General features: G+C 53.2%; 1 protein-coding gene across 1 annotated transcript in view; it reads right to left on the bottom strand.

Annotated features, from left to right (window-relative positions):
- Positions 1-18770, bottom strand: part of KCNH2 (potassium voltage-gated channel subfamily H member 2) — a 32493-nt gene extending 13723 nt beyond the window's left edge. Inside the window, exons 1-3 of the mRNA XM_003792057.1 lie at positions 18526-18770; positions 15411-15641; positions 607-771 (exon numbers count right to left, since the gene is read on the bottom strand). Coding sequence (XP_003792105.1) covers positions 607-771; positions 15411-15641; positions 18526-18601 — 472 coding nt within the window. The 5' untranslated portion in view covers positions 18602-18770. The remainder of the gene's footprint in view (positions 1-606; positions 772-15410; positions 15642-18525) is intronic.

Genomic DNA, 18770 nt, shown 5'->3' with positions numbered 1-18770 from the left:
TTTCACTCATGGTGAGTGAAAAAAGTGAAAGTTTTTGTCATGACTCTGAGGGAAAAATTAAAATTAAATCCAAAGAGGCCATCCTGGGTGAGGGGGCATCTGAGTCTTGGCATCATAGAGCAGATGAGGGGAGGCCTCCATGTCTCCAGCCAAGCTGGACATTCCCTCAGATCCTCCCCTCAGCCAGACAAGACCTCCAGCCTGGAACTTGGCCAGGACAGGAACAAAGACCAGAGGATAGAACTTTCCAATGAACAAAGGGAACCACTCCCAGGTGGCCTGCGCTCTCTGGGGAGGGTAAGTTCCCCATCCCTGGGCTGCTCAAGGCAAGCTGGAGAGAGGCCTGCTTTCAGGGGATGCTGCGAGGGGGACCTGAGCAGGTAAAGATTGGAAAACAAGTGCCACTGCTGCAAAGACCTGTGACCTGGGCCCGTCCCTCTACTACAGTCTCCATCCTGGACCAGGTGGGACCAGGCCACATCCTTGGTGTACTCTCCCCCAAACTACATCCTCCCTTCCTACAAAGCACTAACCTCAGGCAGCTCAGGCCCCAAGGAAGTGAAGCCATGTACTCCTGAGCCAACCCAAAGGTGTAGCTGCACTTACCTGGGGCCAGCCAGCTGGTGGGGGGGCCCCGGTGATTGGTGTCATGAGCCGGGGACCCCAACATGTCCTTCTCCATCACCACCTCAAAGTTGAGGATAAACATGATGACAGCTCCATCCTCATTCTTCACGGGCACCACATCCACCAGACACAGGAAGCAGCTCCCTACAGAGTGGGAAGACATAGCTAATATGGCACCAGCACCCCCAGGCAGGCAGTGCTAAATGCCAGGTAGGATGGACCCCAAACACCAAAAGGGCCTGTTCACTTCTGCCTCCTGCCACGGCCCCCACTAACCATTCTCCACCCTCCTCTCCACAGTTTCCTGTCCTGTCCCCTCATTTGGATGCACCTGCCCGTCACATGTCTTCTATCTGTCTGCTCCAGCTAGGAGCTGGCACAGTTCCCCTTCACCGCTCTCTGCAGATCTTATTTCTCTAGCCCTCTTTCCCATGTGCACGTTCTCTCACACTGGTTGATGATCCTTTCTCTCTCCATCTTTTCACCTGATCTTCCCCATCCTCTCATGCAAAGCAATGCAGCATGGTGGGTAAACCCATAGATTTTACACCTATGATCTCTGAGTTCAGATCCCAGCACTGCTTAGTCAGTTATGCATTTTTTTCTAAATTATTTTACATCCCTATGCCTCATTTTCCTCAGATGGGAATAATAGTAATCCTATTCTCACCAATTGTAAAGATTAACTAAGTTGACACATGCTAAGTGCTTAGGGCAATGCCTGGCATAAGTGATGCACCGTAGACAGCTGGCTGCTACTGTCTGTCTCTCTTTCTCCATTCTTTCTAGATTAGCAACAAGCCATCGTGTCAGTCCACAAGATAAGTACAGATGTTGAGAGCAAGAATTTCAAACCCTTTACAAGAGTTGGCAATGCCACAATATCTAGGCATGCACTCTTATATTTTACAGAAGTACCTATCTGTGACATTAGAATCAAAGAATCTAAGATGCACTGCTTCTAGATCTTTCATTTCCATCTCTCATCTTTCTCCTATTCTCAGTCTTCTCCCTCCCTTCCCTCCCTTTCCCTCTCTGTCCATCAAAGCACCTATATCAGGGGAGTTCAGTCCACCAGGCTGTGTCCTCCTTACACTCCAGCTAGCATGGGCTTCCACACACCCTCCACACTGATTTCTGAAAGAGACCTCTTTAGATCAAGCTCTCAGTTCTACCTCAAGCCCAGGAAACTCTACCCTTGAGAAGTTCTCAAGAAGACACAATGACATCTTGCTCTCTCTCCTCTATGGTCCCATGGGTACCCAGATGGGTCCCTCATCGCTCACTCTTCCTGGGGGAGGGGATACTATTCTCCTTATCTCTGCTCCTTCCTGCTCACCTGTCTTCTCTGCCTGCTGGTATGTGTATCCCCACTGAAGGACCTACTGCCTGGAATAATATGCCCTGGGAGCCAGTTCTGGCCAGTGGTGTCAATGATAGGGCAGTTGTGGATGGAGAGGTGGGCATGGGGTGATGAACCACATGGCCCCATGTGTCCCCTGGCAATCCAGGCTCACATGTTCTTCCCCTCAACTTTCTACTAGGCATGTGTCCTGTACCCCCACCCCTGTTCTCAGACCCACAGCAGAGGATGACAGTGGTGACCTGGGTCAGAGAGAGGCTGGTCACCTGGAGGGGCAAGCACCCTTGAGTCTTGCTACCTGCCAGCAAGGCCCAAGACCTGAGGGGCCACTTGCAGGGGAGGTGGGGGTGAAAAGGGCCCGATCTTGGAGAAGCTGGCCAGGCTCAGGTCAGATGTGCCAGGATGGGACTGAGAGATCACAACAGATCAGCTGCAGTGTTCATCTTATGGACATAAGTCCTCTGAAACCAACTTAAACAGGCTGGCACTGAGGTGAGGGGCTGGACGAGGGGAGGGGCTGACCAGGACTTCTCTGCCCCACCCACAGCCCTTCCACTTACGGCATCCCAGGGCCTCCTGGCTCTGCCCGAGGACCCTGAGCTTGGGCACTCTGTCTGGGTCTCCCTCCAGCAGCTGTTCTTGTCCCCTGACCTCCAGCCTCTGACACACAGCCATGGTGTCAGGAACTGCAGGGGGCCGGGCCCAGCTGGAGACCATTTGGCACCCAGACAGCCTGCCTGGAGTTTATGCCCTAATATGGTGATGGCCGGCAGAGGCCTGAATAGGGACTAGCCTCACAAGATTAAGGAGAGGCCAGAGACAGGAAACCTGAGCCCCAGAGACCCAGGCACCCACCCCCAGGACCCCAGGGATCCAGGCTCTCGCACCTCATTCCTCATCAAGAAACTTGTCTCAGAGAAGTCTAGAGTCTGGAACCAAGATGATCTCAAACCCAAGGATGGCTTGGGGACTTTATCCCCAATACAGGGCCCCAGAAATTCTGAGCTTGAGCCCTCAGGACCCCTCCCCACTTCAATTCAAGCCACTTACCAAGACAAGCCGCAACTGCATTCTGAAGCGCACCCAGCCCAGGACCCTGACACCTCAAATTGCCACCCCAGGACCCTAGCATCTCAAAATCCTCCACCCAGGTGGCAGCAGCACAGGCCTGCTTCTCACGCCTAAACACACACTCATACATGAGTCCCCTTGGCCTCTCCCTTTGTCAACATTTAAGAAATCTTTCCTTTCAAATAATCCTGTCAAAGGCCTGGTTATTCCAAAAATGTAAGCTAGAGCCCTGCCTGATGGCTGTGGGTACGTGGCCCAGCTAGTGTCACAGAGACATAGAAGGAAGAAATGCTGCAGTTCCACATGGGTCCAGGCTCTCTGAGGCACTGCTCTCTAGCACCTGCCAGATCGGCCCCATAGCTCCTCAGACCTGCCAGCCAGACCCCATCCCACTATTGGCTTGGATTATAGGCAGCGGGGATCCCTTAGGGCAAGGAAAGGACAGCCAGACCAGGGGTAGGACTAGGACAGCAGTGTAAAGCAAAAAGCAGCTTGCAGGGGTTTGGGGCTGTGACTCCCACTCAACTTCCCTAAAGAGGAGACACCTTAAAAGCTAGCATCTGGGCTGTCCCTAGCACACACTTACCTCAGTTCCCACCTACCCCTAGACCACCCAGACCATCCCTTTACCCCACTTCCTCCTGGCTTCCCTGGCAGAGGCTGGCCTTGGGAAAGGCCCAGCACCCAGTACTATGGCTGCAGTACCGCGGAGAGCCACTCTGTGGCAGGCACATCCCACACTCCTGAGCCAGTGCCGGGAGCTCCAGGAAGGAGCGGGCCGGGACAGACTGGCCAGGCAGCAGGGGGTAGGATTTGTAGGATTCTCAGTCTCAAGGGAGGGGGCATGAGCTGTGGAGTCAGGTGGCCTCTCTGTATTGCGTTAGAATGACTTTGGACCAGTAGGCGGAGGGTGGGGGTGGACATTCATCTGCAAGGCAGGGGGAGCATGCCCACCCCACAAGGCTGAAATGGAAGGACATAATACATGTGCCACTCAGAGCCTGGCTCAAGGAGGTCCTCATATACTGGAGAAGAGAGGCAGACAGGGGTGTGAGTTCTTAGAATGCAGAGCCCCTAGGGCCTACCCTACCTGCCCTGCCCTGCCCCCACCCCAGCTGAAGAGACCTGGCTTTGGGTCAGGCAGCTGTCCCTGTCCAACCCAGGCCTACCTCCCAGCCCATCTGGGAATGGAGACAAAGGAAGGGAAGGTATGCCTTTCGCCAGCCAGTGTACTGCAGGGCACTGAGGAGGGCTGAGGAGGGTTAGTGAGGAGCAGGGCAGAACTAAGCCTGAACACATTCCAGGTGCAGCAGGTACAGCACATCCTGGCCCAAGAGAAGGTCTCTGTCATTTATCAGAACACAGCACCTAGCTTACTTTCCTTTATTGACAACCCATACTCAGCAGTCCACAGGGCATGGAGCATTACTATCCCTGCCCAGCATCACAACCCACTCAAAGGTCAGGGGCTCTACCCACTGTCCCAAATCCAATTTCCTACCCCTAGACAGCACTAGCCTAGGCCAAGCCCCAGGCAGGAACCAGCCCCAGGCAGGAACCACCACATAGCAGGGTGGACCCTATCTCTCACAGAAGTACCAGGCAGTAGGAGGCTCCAGATGACCCTGAGTGGCCTTGGGCAAGTTCCTCAAATCATAGTCTCTATGTGACCATCTGCAAACCAGGTGTCACTGAGGCTTCTTCACTAACCCTAACCTGCATCACCCCACGAAAATCATTGAACACATGAAGGCCTGTGAGCATTTGTGCCCATGTGACCTATATACAGTACAGGCCTGGTGTTGGCCCCCCCATGGGCCAAGTATTCAACAGGGCCCCATTCAGTGCACAGGGCAAGACCAAGGAAGAGCATCCGTCAGACAGGTGAAGAGGCCGGCTCTGCACTGCTCTGCCCAGCTGGCAACCATGGGCTCTTGCTCTGCCTGGCATTTGCTATTGCTGGGGGTAGGTCACCCACTTCTCTGAGCTTCAGACTCCCTGTGGGTACTGCAGAGATAAGTGATTCCTGCCCTGGGTGCCAGATGAGATGACAGATGGCCTTGTGGAAGCATCCAGAGCTCAAATGAGGTGGGGAGCTGGGTCCCTGCAGGGAAGGTGACCTCAGGGAGGCAGTCATGCTCACCCTGGTTGCCTTCCCACCTCACTCTGAACAAGAGGAGCTGTGGCCCGGACCAGCCCAAAGTCACTCGGAGGGCAGGAGGCTGGGGCTGCAGTCGGCCTGTCCGCCCCCAGGCAGAGAGGCTGTCTCCAGAGCAGCAGCCCAGGGCTGTGCAGTGTCAGGTTATATTTAGCCTGGTGGCGGCGACAGGAAGATGCAGCGGGAGCTGCTCCTGGCCGGGGGCCACCGTGTCGCTAACACAGCTCTCATGGGCAGCCTGGGGCTTAGAGAAAGTGAGGGACATTGAAGGCCCTGGGGACAGAGTGGGGGAGCCTGAGCGGCCAGCTGGTGAATGAGTGAGTGTGTATGTAGGAAAGAAAAAGAACGAGAGAGGGGAAGAGAGAAAGAGACCAGTCCCACACTCCTAACTCCAGGAGCTGAGAAATGCAGAGTCTCAGGAAACACTGCAGGGCAGGGCTGAGAAACATAAGCCAGACCCCAGCTCCAACCAAAGCAGCATCTCTAGACAGACTCCTCCCCCAGCCCTTCTAGCCTGAGACCCACTCAGCAATCTATGAGGCCATATATAGGGCCTCAGGTGTCACCTAGGCCCCCACCCAAACCCCCAACATGTGGCATGCCTGAGCCACCTTTGCCCTAGACTACTGCAGTGGACTCAAGAGAGAGCTCTACCTAGAAGAGCTCTTCCTAGCTCTGCCACCTGTCTGCTGGGTGCCATGCAGCCTCTATGGGCCATACCCTCATCCTGCATATGCTAGGAGTCCCACCCCTACCCACCTGCTGAGAAGCCCTGGGAAAGTGAAACTGGGCACAGTGATGTGGGAAGCCACTCTCCACAGTGCTGAGTGGACATGCCGAGGTCTGTGTAAGCTGCTGGCCCTGCAGCCCACCACCCCTACCTGCTGACTTCCAACTCCTCCTGTTCTTCTAGGGCCCCTTCAACAAAGGCTTTCTTGACTATTCCATCTGGCCCTCATGGATGCTTCTCTCTGAGAACTCTTCTAAAACAACACCCCTGGCTCGGCACCTGTAGCACAGTGGTTATGGCACCAGCCACATGCACTGAAGCTGGCAGGTTCAAACCCACCCCAGGCCAGCTAAACAACAATGACAACTGCAACAAAAAAATAGCAGGGCATTGTGGTGGGTGCCTGTAGTCCTAGCTACTTGGGAGGCTGAGGCAAGAAAGTCGTTTGAGCCCAAGAGTTTGACGTTGCTGTGAGCTGTCATGCCATAGAACTCTACTGAGGGTGACAAAGTGAGACTCTCTCTCAAAAATAAAAACAAAAAAATAAAACAACACTCCTCCTACCGGAGACAATTGCATGCTGGCTTCTAGGCTGAGTGAGCATCCTTCCTCTGGTGAGGGAGGCAGGCAGCTGCAAGACTGATGGCAGACTCGGGAGTAATAACCTGCAGTCACGGCAGGTATAGACAGGACACAGCCCCACCTCTCACCTCCCTTCCAGATCCAGGAACACACACCACCCCTTTGCAGCAGAAGTTGCCCACTTCAAACCTCTGTTGCCCTCCATCCTGACCCTGGGCAAAGACTGAGCCACTATGGGGATTTAGGTGTCTGTCACCAAAGCAATATTCAATCTGGTTACCAATTATCTAGAAACACAGAGACTGACCTTCTAGGGAGCTGAGGGAAGGGCAAAAGAAAGCAGGAGCTGCAGTAGGTGTGATATTCCTGAGCCCCTCAGCTCCCTTCACTAGGAGCCCACACCCAGCCTGCCATGGGGCAGAGAAGGCAGAGTTGCCACTGTCCCCAAGAGATAATCTAGGGGTCTCTACCCTCCTCTAGTGCCCTGGAAGCTTCTGGAACTATATTCTATCTTGGCTCCCAGCATACCCCCAGAGAGCCTGGGAAACCCTGATAAAGCCCTGTCCCAATTCCAGCTCTGCCATGGGTCACTGCTTAAACCAAGAGTTATCATTCGTCCCTGACTCACATACCCAGAGGACACTGGGAAGGACCAACAAGCAAATGCAAGTGCCAATGAGAACCCCCTGAAAAGTCAAATGGGACATTTGAGCTCAAAACACATGACAATGACCCAAATATAAACAGAAAAAAAATTGGTATTATTTGCAGATGATAAGGTTATCTCCCTAGAGAGAGTGAAAAAAAAATCAGCAAATAAACAATTAGAACAAGAGAGTTCAACAAGGTTGCCAGATACAAGATTAGCCCACAAAAAAATATATAGTTTTGCTCTAGTCCAGCAACAAAGCAATTAGAAAAATAGTGAAAAATGAGATATCTTTTAGAATAGCAATGAAACCATTAATACAAAGTATCTAGGAATTGACCAAGAATCCACAAGACCACTATAGGAAAAACAAAACAAAACAGAACTTTAAACTAATAAAGGATATAGAAATGATGTAGTAAATGGAGAAAGAGTCTAGGCTCTTGATTGGGACAAATATTATAAAGATTATCAATTCTCCTCAGATAAATTGATAAAACCAATCTAATTCCAATCAAGATTTTAGTGGGTATTTTTTTTTCCAGGAACTCAATACACTTCCCCTAAAGTTATAAAAAAAGAACCACAAATAGTTACGCCAACCTTTAAAAAGAAGAAGAAAAAGATACTAAGACATACTGAACATTATACGGATTTTTAATGTAACTTTGATGTAAGAGCAGACAAATATTTGGAACAGAATAGAGGTTTGGCTCTGTGGGAAATTAACCCCTGATAAAGGTAGTCCCACAAATCAATGGAAAAGAACAGACTGTTTACTAGATATGTTAGGAAAGTTGGCTCATTGCATGGAAAAAATAAAACTTGATCCCTACTTGACACCACATACGAGGTAGGCTCAGGATGGATTAAAGATCCAACTCACAAAGGTAAAAGAATTAAGTTAACAGATGAAAACGTAGACCTTTGCAGCCTCAAGATGGGACAAACGTCTTCAACAAAACTGCAAAAGCACAAACAAAGCTAAAGATCAATGAATTTGTATTAAAATGTTTATCTTTGTTGGATAAATTGGAGAGTGAATGGGAGAAGATATTGGTAATATTACAGTTCAGCAAGGAATTAACCTGGGATATACTGAATATTTAAACATATGCATTTGTATTTCTAGACTGTACAAGCAACTCCTGCAAATCAATAAGAACAAAGGCAGCAACTACAAAAGAAAACTGAACAAAGGATGGAAACAGGCAATGCACAGGAAAGTAAATCCGAAAGGCTATCAAGCCTAACAGACATTAAGACTCAATAGAAATCAAAGAAATGAGGGTGGGCAAGGTGGCTCACACCTGTAATCCTAGCACTTTGAGAGGCTGAGGCAGGAGGATCACTTGAGGCCAGGAGTTTGAGACCAGCCTAGGCAATATCCAGACCCCATTTCTACAAAAATAAAAAATTAGCTGGGTGTAGTGGCTCCCAGATAGGTGGGAGGCTGAAGCAAGAGGACCACTTGAGCACAAGAGTTTGAGGTTGCTGTGAGCTATGGTGATATCACTGCACTCTAGCCCAAGCAACAGAGCAAAACTCTGCCAAAAGGAAGGGAGGGAAATAGAAGGGAGGAAGAAAAGAGGGAAGGGAGGGAGGGAAGAAAGAAAGAAGGAAAAAAGGATGGAAAGAAATCAGGAAAATGCAAATTAAAGCAACAAGAAATCAGTCACCAAACCACTTTGGCAAAAATTAGAAAGGCAGATAACGTCAAGTGTAGCAGAGACATGGAGGTATAAGAATGTCATGCTCTGTTTATGAAGCCACTGTTGGCTATGGCCATCAGAGTTTACAATCTGGCAGTACTGAGTTGAGTATCTACATATCCTGCAACCCAGTAATTCCACTTTTTGGCATGCATTCCACAGACATCATCACACACATCAGGAAGGGACCATCCCTGAGGATGTTCATGTAGCATCATTTATGGTGGCAGGGAGTCAGAGACAAAGTGTGGTCACCCCAGGAGAGTGGGCAGGTACAGCATGGTAGGTGCACAGCACAGAACATAGAGGTACAGACCAGGCACCAAACAGCAGCCCCGCTGGTCTTAACGCGTACTCATGAGTAAGAAAAGTGAGTGCCAAAGTACAACATATAGCACAATATCATTTACATAAATTAAATCTATATGCATATTTCCAGACAAAATACACATTTGCAAGAACATATGCAAGCAACACATTCACAGCAAGAACATTTGAACCATTGCCTGTGGGGAGGGTAATGAGACTAGAGAGTGAGATAAAGGGAAAAGGAAAAAATAAACTGAAAGAAAGGGAAAAAACAACAACACAATGCTGTAGTTGTAATTACGTGGGGAGAGGCAGGAGCTGGAGCCAGCAGAAGCCTAGGGAGGGAAGGGGACAGACAGGCGGGGTGCTGAGCACGAGATAGGGTGGGACGGGGACATCATAGAAACAGGAGTGCTGAGGCCAGGATCAGGCTCACTTCCCACAGTCACAACAGCTCTGACCAGGACCTATATAGCCAGGGAATGAAGCCTTGCTTAATAGCAAGCAGAATGAGCCCTGCCACCACATGCTTTGCTATAGATGTCTGTCATCTTATTCCAGGAACACCCTTGTCCCTCACAGCACATGGGGGACAGGTGCTGTGATCCAAATGAGCATAGGAGAAATTGAGACTCCCAGACCCAACCTAAAATCCAAGTTTCCTGAGCCCTGAGCCCAGCATGCCCAGAGGCATGCAGCCTGTGAGGTGGCATTCCGAACTTGGCAGGGCTCAGGGTTGGAAAGAACAGCTAGGCTCGAGTTCCCACTCAGGTACCTGCCAGCTGGGTGAACTTGGGCAAGTTCCTTAGCCTTTCTAAGCAAGAGTTTCCCTCTTGTAAAGTGACAGAGTTAATCCTACCTTCCAGAGGGCCATGAGGGCACACCCCCAGCTCATAATCTGTAAAGTAGACACGGTACAAGTGTACTATGTGTGTGCTGGGCAGCTGCCATCACCCCCACCAGCTCTTCAGCAGCTGTAAGACTTTGCTCCCCCACCCAGACTTCCTCAGTCTACCTCTAAGGGTGTGGAGGCTATGAGCCTGCAGATACCTTCCCTGCACCCACAATGTCCCCTACCTGTGGCAGGGGTGGGGGACCTCTGACATCACCTCAGGTCACCTCTCTCTGGTCCCACCTTCCTTTGGCCCTGACAGCCTCCCCATCCTTTACAACCTCTCCCAGCCATGATAGTCTACTTTTCTAAGGCTTTTTGCATAATAGGACCCTGAAGCCCAGAGATGGGAAGTGATTTGCCCAAGATCACCCAGCAGGACTGGAACCACGCTGGAAATTGCCTCCAGGTCACCTAACTCTCAGGAAAGGCTTCTGCAACACAGCATACTGCCCGCTTCATTCATTCATTCACTCAGCAAATATGTGCTGAGCTCCCACCATCCACCAGGCAAGTAGCTACAATAGAGAACAAAGCAGACAGGTTGCTTTGCTGCCCTCATGGAGCTTCCAACCTTGAGAGGAAGCTGGACATAGCAGCCTCACTTAGAACCATGACCAAGGCAGAGGAAGACCCTGTCAGGCCCTGAAGGTCCTCTAGTTTTGTGGACAAGCAACCAAAAAGGAGAGGGGTTCATGTGAGGCCAATCACAGTTAGCAGCATCTTCACAGACCTTGCCAGTACTGCTCCCCCAGGTGTCCCCTCTCCCCATCCCCTCTTCTCTTACCCTCCTCCCAGAGGGAAGTTTTGTTAAAATCTCTCATAATACAGGGAGAATGAGGAGGGGCGCAATGAGAGACAATGTGTTTTTAAAGAAAAAGGATGATTCTCAACCCATGTAAAGTTCTCTAAGGGAGACATTCCAGGCACCCGTGGGGGAAACGTCTAAGCATAAAAGGGCTTTCTGGGACCCTCTCAAATCACACCACACAAGAAGCCACCTCTGGGTGGAAAAGAGGCCCAGGCTTACCCCATCTCACACCCTGCAGCTGGCCCTCCTGCTTCCCCACACCCCCTTTCCCCAGAGCCCAAGGCCACCATCAAACTCTGCTCCCATCCCAGACAGCTCTGCACAAATATTTACATAGCTCCTCTCGGGGGCTACGGAAGACACAACACGGAGGAGCCACCCTCCCGACACTCTCCAGACCCAGAGGTGGGCCAAGTAGTAGCCAATACCCTTCAATCCAGTTATGTCTGCCTCCCCCTGGGGTGGACCTGGATGGGAGGTGTCCCCAGCAGACAAGGGCAGCCAGCCCCAGCTCAGGGATGATGCCCACAAGCTCCCACAAGCCTCTAGTAGCCTCTGACCTAGCCAGGGAAGGGGAACCTCAGAAGGAAAACATTGCAAGGGAAAAGGCAGCTGTCCAGAGGCAAGGCCTAGATGGCCCTTCAGACTCCCGTGCCTACACCTGGCAGCCTCAGGATGCTCTCACCTGGCCCTATCTCCATGCTATACTGGGCCCTGGCCAGAAGAATAGCAACATCCCTGCCCCTGAAATCAAGGGAGCCCCCCCTCACAGCTTCAGCCCCATGGGAAAAGTGCTCCTGTGTCTAAGCTCAGTTGCTCCTGGGACCACGCTGTTCTGCTTCCCATCTCAAGGAGACAAAACCCACCTAGGCACCAACCTCTGTCTCACCGTCTTCCTAAGCTTAAGGCTTCCCATTTCCAGGAAAAGCTTCTTTTGTCACCAGCCCAGACTGATTGGGAGGCCCTGGGGACATGACAGAATGGGGAAGAGGGTGTCTGAGATAGGGGGGGGTCACCCATGAGGAAGGAGGGATGTGGCGGCAACAGGGCAGGGATTCTGATTTAAGGGGACAGGGAGGGATGGGCAGAAGGCCCAGAGGAGTGATGCTGGCACCAGCAGTGCCTGCAGGAGCACCTGGGAGGCTGGGTTTGAGTCCATAGCCTAGGGGGTATGGGCCACTTTTGGGGCCTTAGGGGCACAGTGCACTGGGGAGCAGGCTTGGACAGCAGGTCCCTACCCCTCCCCCAGCCGCAGCATCAGCTGTTACAGTGGGGGCCCTATGACCCTGTTACCATGGCAACCAGCCTGCAGCTGGAGTGGAGAAGCCGATAGACTCTTCTCCAGAGACACCCCCATCCCTACCCACGCACAGGCTCCTGGGGATACAGGGACATGGAGCCAGGGCAGGACAATCAGAGGTATAGGGAGCCAGACAGCCCCAAAGATAGAGGCTCAGAGGGGCAAGGGACACAGGAGGAAGGCTCAGGGGCACTGAAGTAAGGAAGAAGAGAGGCAGATGCAGGAAAAAAGAAAGAGCAAGGGCACAGAGAGTCACTATGCAGGCCGGGAGTGACAAAGTCACCATCCAGGCAGGCAGCAACAAAGGCTGGGAGGCTGGAGATGTGGGGAGTGGGAGAGATGCCGGGAGGACGGGAGGCCTGGCACAGGCTGACTGAGTAGCCACTGGGAGGAAGGGAGCAGCGATGGAAACAAAGAGCAGAGAGACATTGGAGACAGAGAGGGGGCCTCTGTAAGGGCTATTAGGAGCCACAGACTCCCTGCGTGGCAATGTGGGAGCACAGGTGTGTACTCAAGCCAGCACCTGCTGCCCAGAGTGCCTCCCAGGGCCCTGCAGGGGTGTCACTGCCAGCCAGCCCCATACTACTGGGCTCTACTCCCAATTCCATCTTAAGCCTGGGCCTGATGGTAAGGGGATTTGGCACAGAGCCAGTGAGCCCCGGACACCCCACGTCTCTCCCTCCAGCCCACACTCCCCCAGTCTAGCCTCCCCACCTCCCAGCAGTTCTAGCAACTAAATAATGGGGCTGTCTGGCTCCAGGCCCTGACACTGCACAGAGCTAGGCTGGAGGCACCGACACAGCACAGCTGTCCACAGCGGCGCCTGCCAGTGGAAGGCCCCGCCTCCTGCCTAGCTCCCCCTCCCCGGGGCTGGCCCAGGAAAAGACCCTGAGAAAGGCCTGGACAGAACTAGAGGTGACACTGGCATTCCTCATCTCCACCTTTCTACTTGGCCCCTATGCAAGTTCACACACCCATATGCGGGCACACACACGCATGCAGCCCAGGCCAGGGCCCAGGGAGCACAGGAGGGACTGAGTGTTTCAAGGCAGAGGAAGAGGAGACTGAGGAACTCTGTCCATATCATCACAGGCCTAGAGTGCCAGGATAAGTGGGCTCCTAGGGGGCCAAGGGCAAAGGCCAGCCTGTTGGCCAATAGGAGATCCTTGAGCCCCAGTGAAACTAGGTGAGAGCAGAGCAGGGAGCAGGTAAAGATGGCAGGCATAAGGTTTTCTGGGTTACAGCCCCATTTGGAGTTGTAACTTAGAGAAGGAAAAGAGTCTGAACTTGTGGAGGCCCTGGGTTCTAGTCTCACTCCCTCCACTGATCCACTGGTAATCAGACCTCTGCTTCTCAGTTCCTCCATCTGTAACTTGAGTGGGCTGGATTAGGTGATTCTCAAGGTCACCAAGATTCCACAATAGCTCCTCTGCAGGAGTCCTCTCTCTGTCCTCTCCTGAAGCAGCCAGCCTAGACCAGGAGAGACAGACAGCTCCACCTTGGAGGACCCCACACATACTACAGCCAAAGACAGAAACATTCAGACCACAGCTACCAAGGGGCCAAATCCCTCAGCACAAGTGATACCCACAGTGTGACTAGCACAGTGTGCAGAGTAAGGCCTGCTGTGGGCACTTTCTAGAGAGCTCAGCATCCTTGTGAATGTCTCAGTGAGCCACATTATCCCAGAAGTGGAAACAACCACAGGAAGTCAGCCATCTTGTCCAATCACATGGAATTTCCAGTGTTAGACATGAACCGGGACTTATGGATGCATATTCTTTTCATCAAACCAGTGGTTTGCAAAATTTTTGAAACAAAACTTCACATAAAATAATGTACACCTTATAGATAGCCCTGTGGCTCTTTGGCTTCATTTTCAATATATGACAGCAGACCAGAGCAGATAAGGGTCTAGTCAAACAATCTTGGGCTCTATTCTCAGCTCTATCACTTTCTACCTGTGTGACTGTGGGGAAGTTGTTTAATTTCTCTGAACTTCAGTTTCCTTATCCCTACAATGGAGATAAAAATAGTGTCTACCTCTCAGGATTACTGTGCAGACTGCATGAGATAAAGTAGGAGCAATACTGAGCCCAGGGTCCAGCCACTAGAAACCACACACTGTCTTCAGGGCCCTGGCCTCCTGTCAGCTACAGCCCTGACTGCTGTGAACAAACTTTTCCACAGGGCCCATACCACTCCAGTGCCATCCACTGATGCCACAGACTGCACCCTACACAAGCAGGGCTATGGAGAATACAGTTCACAGGGCAGTCTCCACCACCCCTGAGTACACACTGGTGGAGCATGGAGCATGGGCCTTGCTGGCTGGCTCCCGGCAGGACGCAGAGTGTGTTCTCTTCATGCAACAGACAAGCTCCCAGAGGGCAGAAACCTTGTCAATCCTACAGACTGCTTTATCTCTAACAGTCTGGCACTGCTCTCAGGGGCTCAGTTTAAATGCTTATTGGACATACACTAGTAAGTAGCAGGGTCTGGGCAGTCCAACCTCACCTCCTGGAGTGCCCTGGAGCATCCTCGAAGCCCTATGATGCCTGCAGGCCCCAGACCAGCTGCACTGCCCTCCCACCCCAACAGGGCAGCTGTGGTGTGGGAGCAGCCCCACCTCAGGCTCTGTTTATCCACTCACCACTCTCCGGAAGCCCAGCAGGGCTGGGAGGCAGTGGCTGAGCAGAGACACCTGGCACAGGAGGGAGTGGTGGGGTGGGGTGCTCAACAGATGAGACAAAGGGAACTGAGGTGCTGGGAAAGGCATACACCTTCTCCAGGTGCCACTGAAGTGCTGAAGAAAAAGGAGGCAGGAGAGGGAAGGCAGAGAACATCTTCTCAGAGCGGTCACTGCCCTAGGATAGCCTGCCTGTGGCCAGAGGTCAGCACCCAGCTGCCATTCTAACCTATTAACTCCATCCACAAACATACCTGCCTGACCTGACTCTAGACCACCTTGTTCAAGGTGCCCACATCTATCCAGATAAGAAAGAACCAGTGGCGCCAGGCCCACAGCCTAGCAGCCCCCTGGCCATCTGGAAAACCATCTCACCAGAGTGAGGTGCAAAGAGTCAGACCACGTTTCCCACCTGGCACCAGGCAACAGCCCCTCCTAACCTAACCCCTGTCCTTTTAGGCCCCGCCCCTTATAATGTGCCACGCCCCCTAGAGACCCCGCCCCGGCCCGCGCCTACCATCTTTCCGGTAGAAGGCAATCTCCACTTTGCGCTCTTCAGCGCCCAGCAGGGCCTGCGCGATCTGCGCTGCAGCGCGGCGCTGCGTGCGCGGCCCGTGCAGGAAGTCGCAGGTACAAGGCCGCTGCATCACCTCAGCCCGCGAGTAGCCACACAGCTCGCAGAACCCGTCGTTGCAGTAGATGACGGCACAGTTTTCCACCCGAGCGTTGGCGATGATGAACTTGCGGCCTGGGGGGTGGGGTTGAGCGGGCAAGTGAGCGGGGACCCCTGCCTCCCGAGCTTCCAACCCTAACCCCACGTTCTCTTGGCACTCACAGCCGCCCGCGGACTCCCCGACGCAGGGACCATAGCAGGGACCCGGGTCCCCAGCAGGGGGCGAACGCAGCTGTGCCCGAACACAGGTGTCTCGGCGCGCCCCCTCCCCCGCCTGGGCCCTCAGGCTGACTGCGTGGTTTCCCTCTGGAAGACTGCCAGGAGTCCGCCGCCCCCTCCGCGCCCAGGGCCGAGGCCAGCCTGGGCGGGTGTCAGCAACCCGTGTCAGCAGCCGCCGAAGGGATAAACAGTGGGCCTGGAGAGGGGGCCTGAGAAGAGCCAGAGATGGCTGTCCGCCTTCCCTTTGCACAAGATCCTCTAGACCCCTGCTTTCCAGACTAGGGGGGCGCTCCCTGAGCCACTCCTTACCCGAAGGCTCCCAAGGAAGTCATTCTCCCAAGTATCTTAGGATCCTACCAGATCAGTAGCTCCTGGAACTTATGAACTCCCTAGGAGGCTGAGGGCGGGGGGGTTAGGGGGTGGGTGGGCTGGGAGTGTCTGCACCAGAGACAATAAAGGAAGTATTGAGCATTTGATGCTCTGATAACCCCATAAGGTAGATGCCATTATCCTTGTTTTACAGATGAAACTGAGGCTCAAGGGAAGTTCAGCACTATGCCCAAGTCTTGCCAGTGCCAGCTTTTGAACCTTGGTCTGGCAGAGGCAGAGAAATAAGCTAAGGGTCACAGACAGAAGCTCAAGGTCATAAGGAGAAGACAAAGGGATCTGCAGCTCCAAACCCCAGCAATACCTGGAGCCTGGGGTGGGCCTGGGATAATGGCCCAATTATTAGAAAACAGACCCAGGAAAGGGGAACATCCCCAGGGATATGAGGCCTTCCTCAGTTTGGCCCCAACAAGGAAAAGAGCCCAGTGGCTCCATTTCCACTAGACTTGGTTCCTGGGCTCTGCATCGGCCCTGAGAGCCAGGCTGGCAGGTGAGCAGCAGGCAGGCAGCCTCAGCTTATGCCAGCCGTGATGCTCTGGGGACAAAGCTTTTTATAAACAGAAGTTTCTGGTCACTTTGGCCTTTAATGCCAGAGTTTTCTGTAGCAATTGAAACAGTCTCTGTCCCCTTCACCATGGGCACATCCCTGAAGCTATAGCTCTAGACAATCCCACCAAGAAGGCCCATGCTACTGCTAGGGTACCCTGAGGCAGGCCCCAGCCGGCAGGCTCTGGCCTCCTCCTGTCTTCCTCCACCCTCCTTCCCTTGGCTTCCAAGAAGTTACTTTCTGAAGTTGGGTCATCTTTAGGTCAGTTCCTGAGACCCCCTTAACCTCCCAGGGAGCCATCAACCCTAGGAATCAGGGCTTCCTGTCACATGAAAAGACACCCACACACACACTCACCCTCCATCTCTGTCTGAGCCCAAGGCAGTCTGGAGTACACACACACACACACACACACAACCCCAGCTTCACAGAAGCAAAACCATTCCTGGTCCTCACTCCCAGGCCTGGAGAGCAGTGCAAGTTTCTTCGAAGGCCAGCCCCACCCCACCCCCACACCCCCACTGAGATCCTGGAATACTAGGACAGAAGGCCTGTCCCCTCCTCCTAGATGAGAAACTAAGACCTAGAGAGGGCAGGCAAGGTCAAACAGCAGTCAGTGGCAGAAGTGGGGCTAGAAGGCAGCCCCCCCAATCCAGTGCAGGTTCTTCCCCGTGCCTACACAGCCTCCTGAGTTTGTGGGAAGGAGAACTCCAGGGCGAGGTCTTCCACCAATGTCACTGCCTCCACCCCCTCAGGATCATCTTGTTCCTCAGCTTCAAACAAATACTGCCCATCGAACTGAGTCCTCCCTACCCCCACTACAGTTACAAGCACACATTGTCCTGTGCTCACAGGGTCATGGACAAGGAATGTCACCCTCTCCCAACTCCCAGAGACCTTGGCAGTCACACCCACTGTGGCACATACAGCCTTGAGGTCAGGCACATGAATGCAGGGTGGGTGCAAATGCCCACACCAAGCATATTTACTTATCATGGGACCCTTCTAGAAGCTTCCCCTACTAGGCCAGCATTGGAAGTGCTATAGTCTCCACAAGAGGGTTGGGGGACACGACAGGAGCCCAGCTTTCAGCCTCTCACCACAGGGCCCACAATCTTAAGCCTTATCAAAGATACTTCCCACTGCCCAAGCAGCGTCTAATTCATGGACAGCACACCACATACACAATCAAGAGCGATTAGGTGCTGACTCTACATTCTTAGCTCTCCATCCCTCACATACAACACAGCCAAAATCAGCTCCCTGGCTGGGCATAGTAGCTCATGCTATAATCCCAGTACTCTGGAATGCTGAGGCAGAAGGATTGATTGAGGCCAGGAGTTCAAGACCAGCCTGGACAACAAAGTGAGACACCCTCTCCAAAAAAAAAACTAACAACGATTGTCATGTACTCTTAGAGTCTCAAGGTTTGGGTCACGTACACTTTCTTGTCCTTGCATAAACAAAGCCCCATACACATACAGGCACCCAGAGTTGGAAACACTTGCACACTCCCATCCCAGACCCTCTTCCATGAACACTCAAGAGTGTCACACACATTCTCCGATACCAAAGCCTGAGCTTCCTGCCTGAAGCCCCTTGGCCCCATGACTACCGCCCTCCAGCACCAAGACTTGCCCCTTCGCTTCCCCCCCACCCCACCCCCGCCAGCGCCTGGGGCCCACCAGCCCCCATTGATTCGCACTAGGAGACGCACCCGGCCCGGGCACGCCCCCCCATCCACACTCCGTAGAGCTCGGCCCGCCCCTAAAGCCCCCTCCCCGACTGGCCCCCTCCCCCACTCACTCTGGCCCTCAAACTTGCGGATGATGGTGTCGAGGAAGGTGTTCTGCGGAGCGACGTGGCCCCTCCGCACAGGCATCCTGAGCCCATGGGCGGGCCGGGCGGGCCCCCACCCACCCTGGCGGCCCGGCCCGGCCCAGCACTAGGCTTTGGGTGGCCTGACCGGGCCGTGGTTCCCGCACCCCGCGGCCAAGCTGAGCACGGGCGGGGCCGAGACTGGACTGCGGGCGCTGGGTTCCCGCTCGGCT

Source organism: Otolemur garnettii, unplaced genomic scaffold (assembly GCF_000181295.1).
Source record: "Otolemur garnettii isolate 467f Iridium unplaced genomic scaffold, OtoGar3 scaffold00053, whole genome shotgun sequence".
In the NCBI taxonomy this organism is placed as follows: Eukaryota; Metazoa; Chordata; class Mammalia; order Primates; family Galagidae; genus Otolemur; species Otolemur garnettii.
The sequence above is the reverse complement of the archived record's forward strand: the minus strand, read 5'-3'. Positions and strand labels throughout refer to the sequence as shown.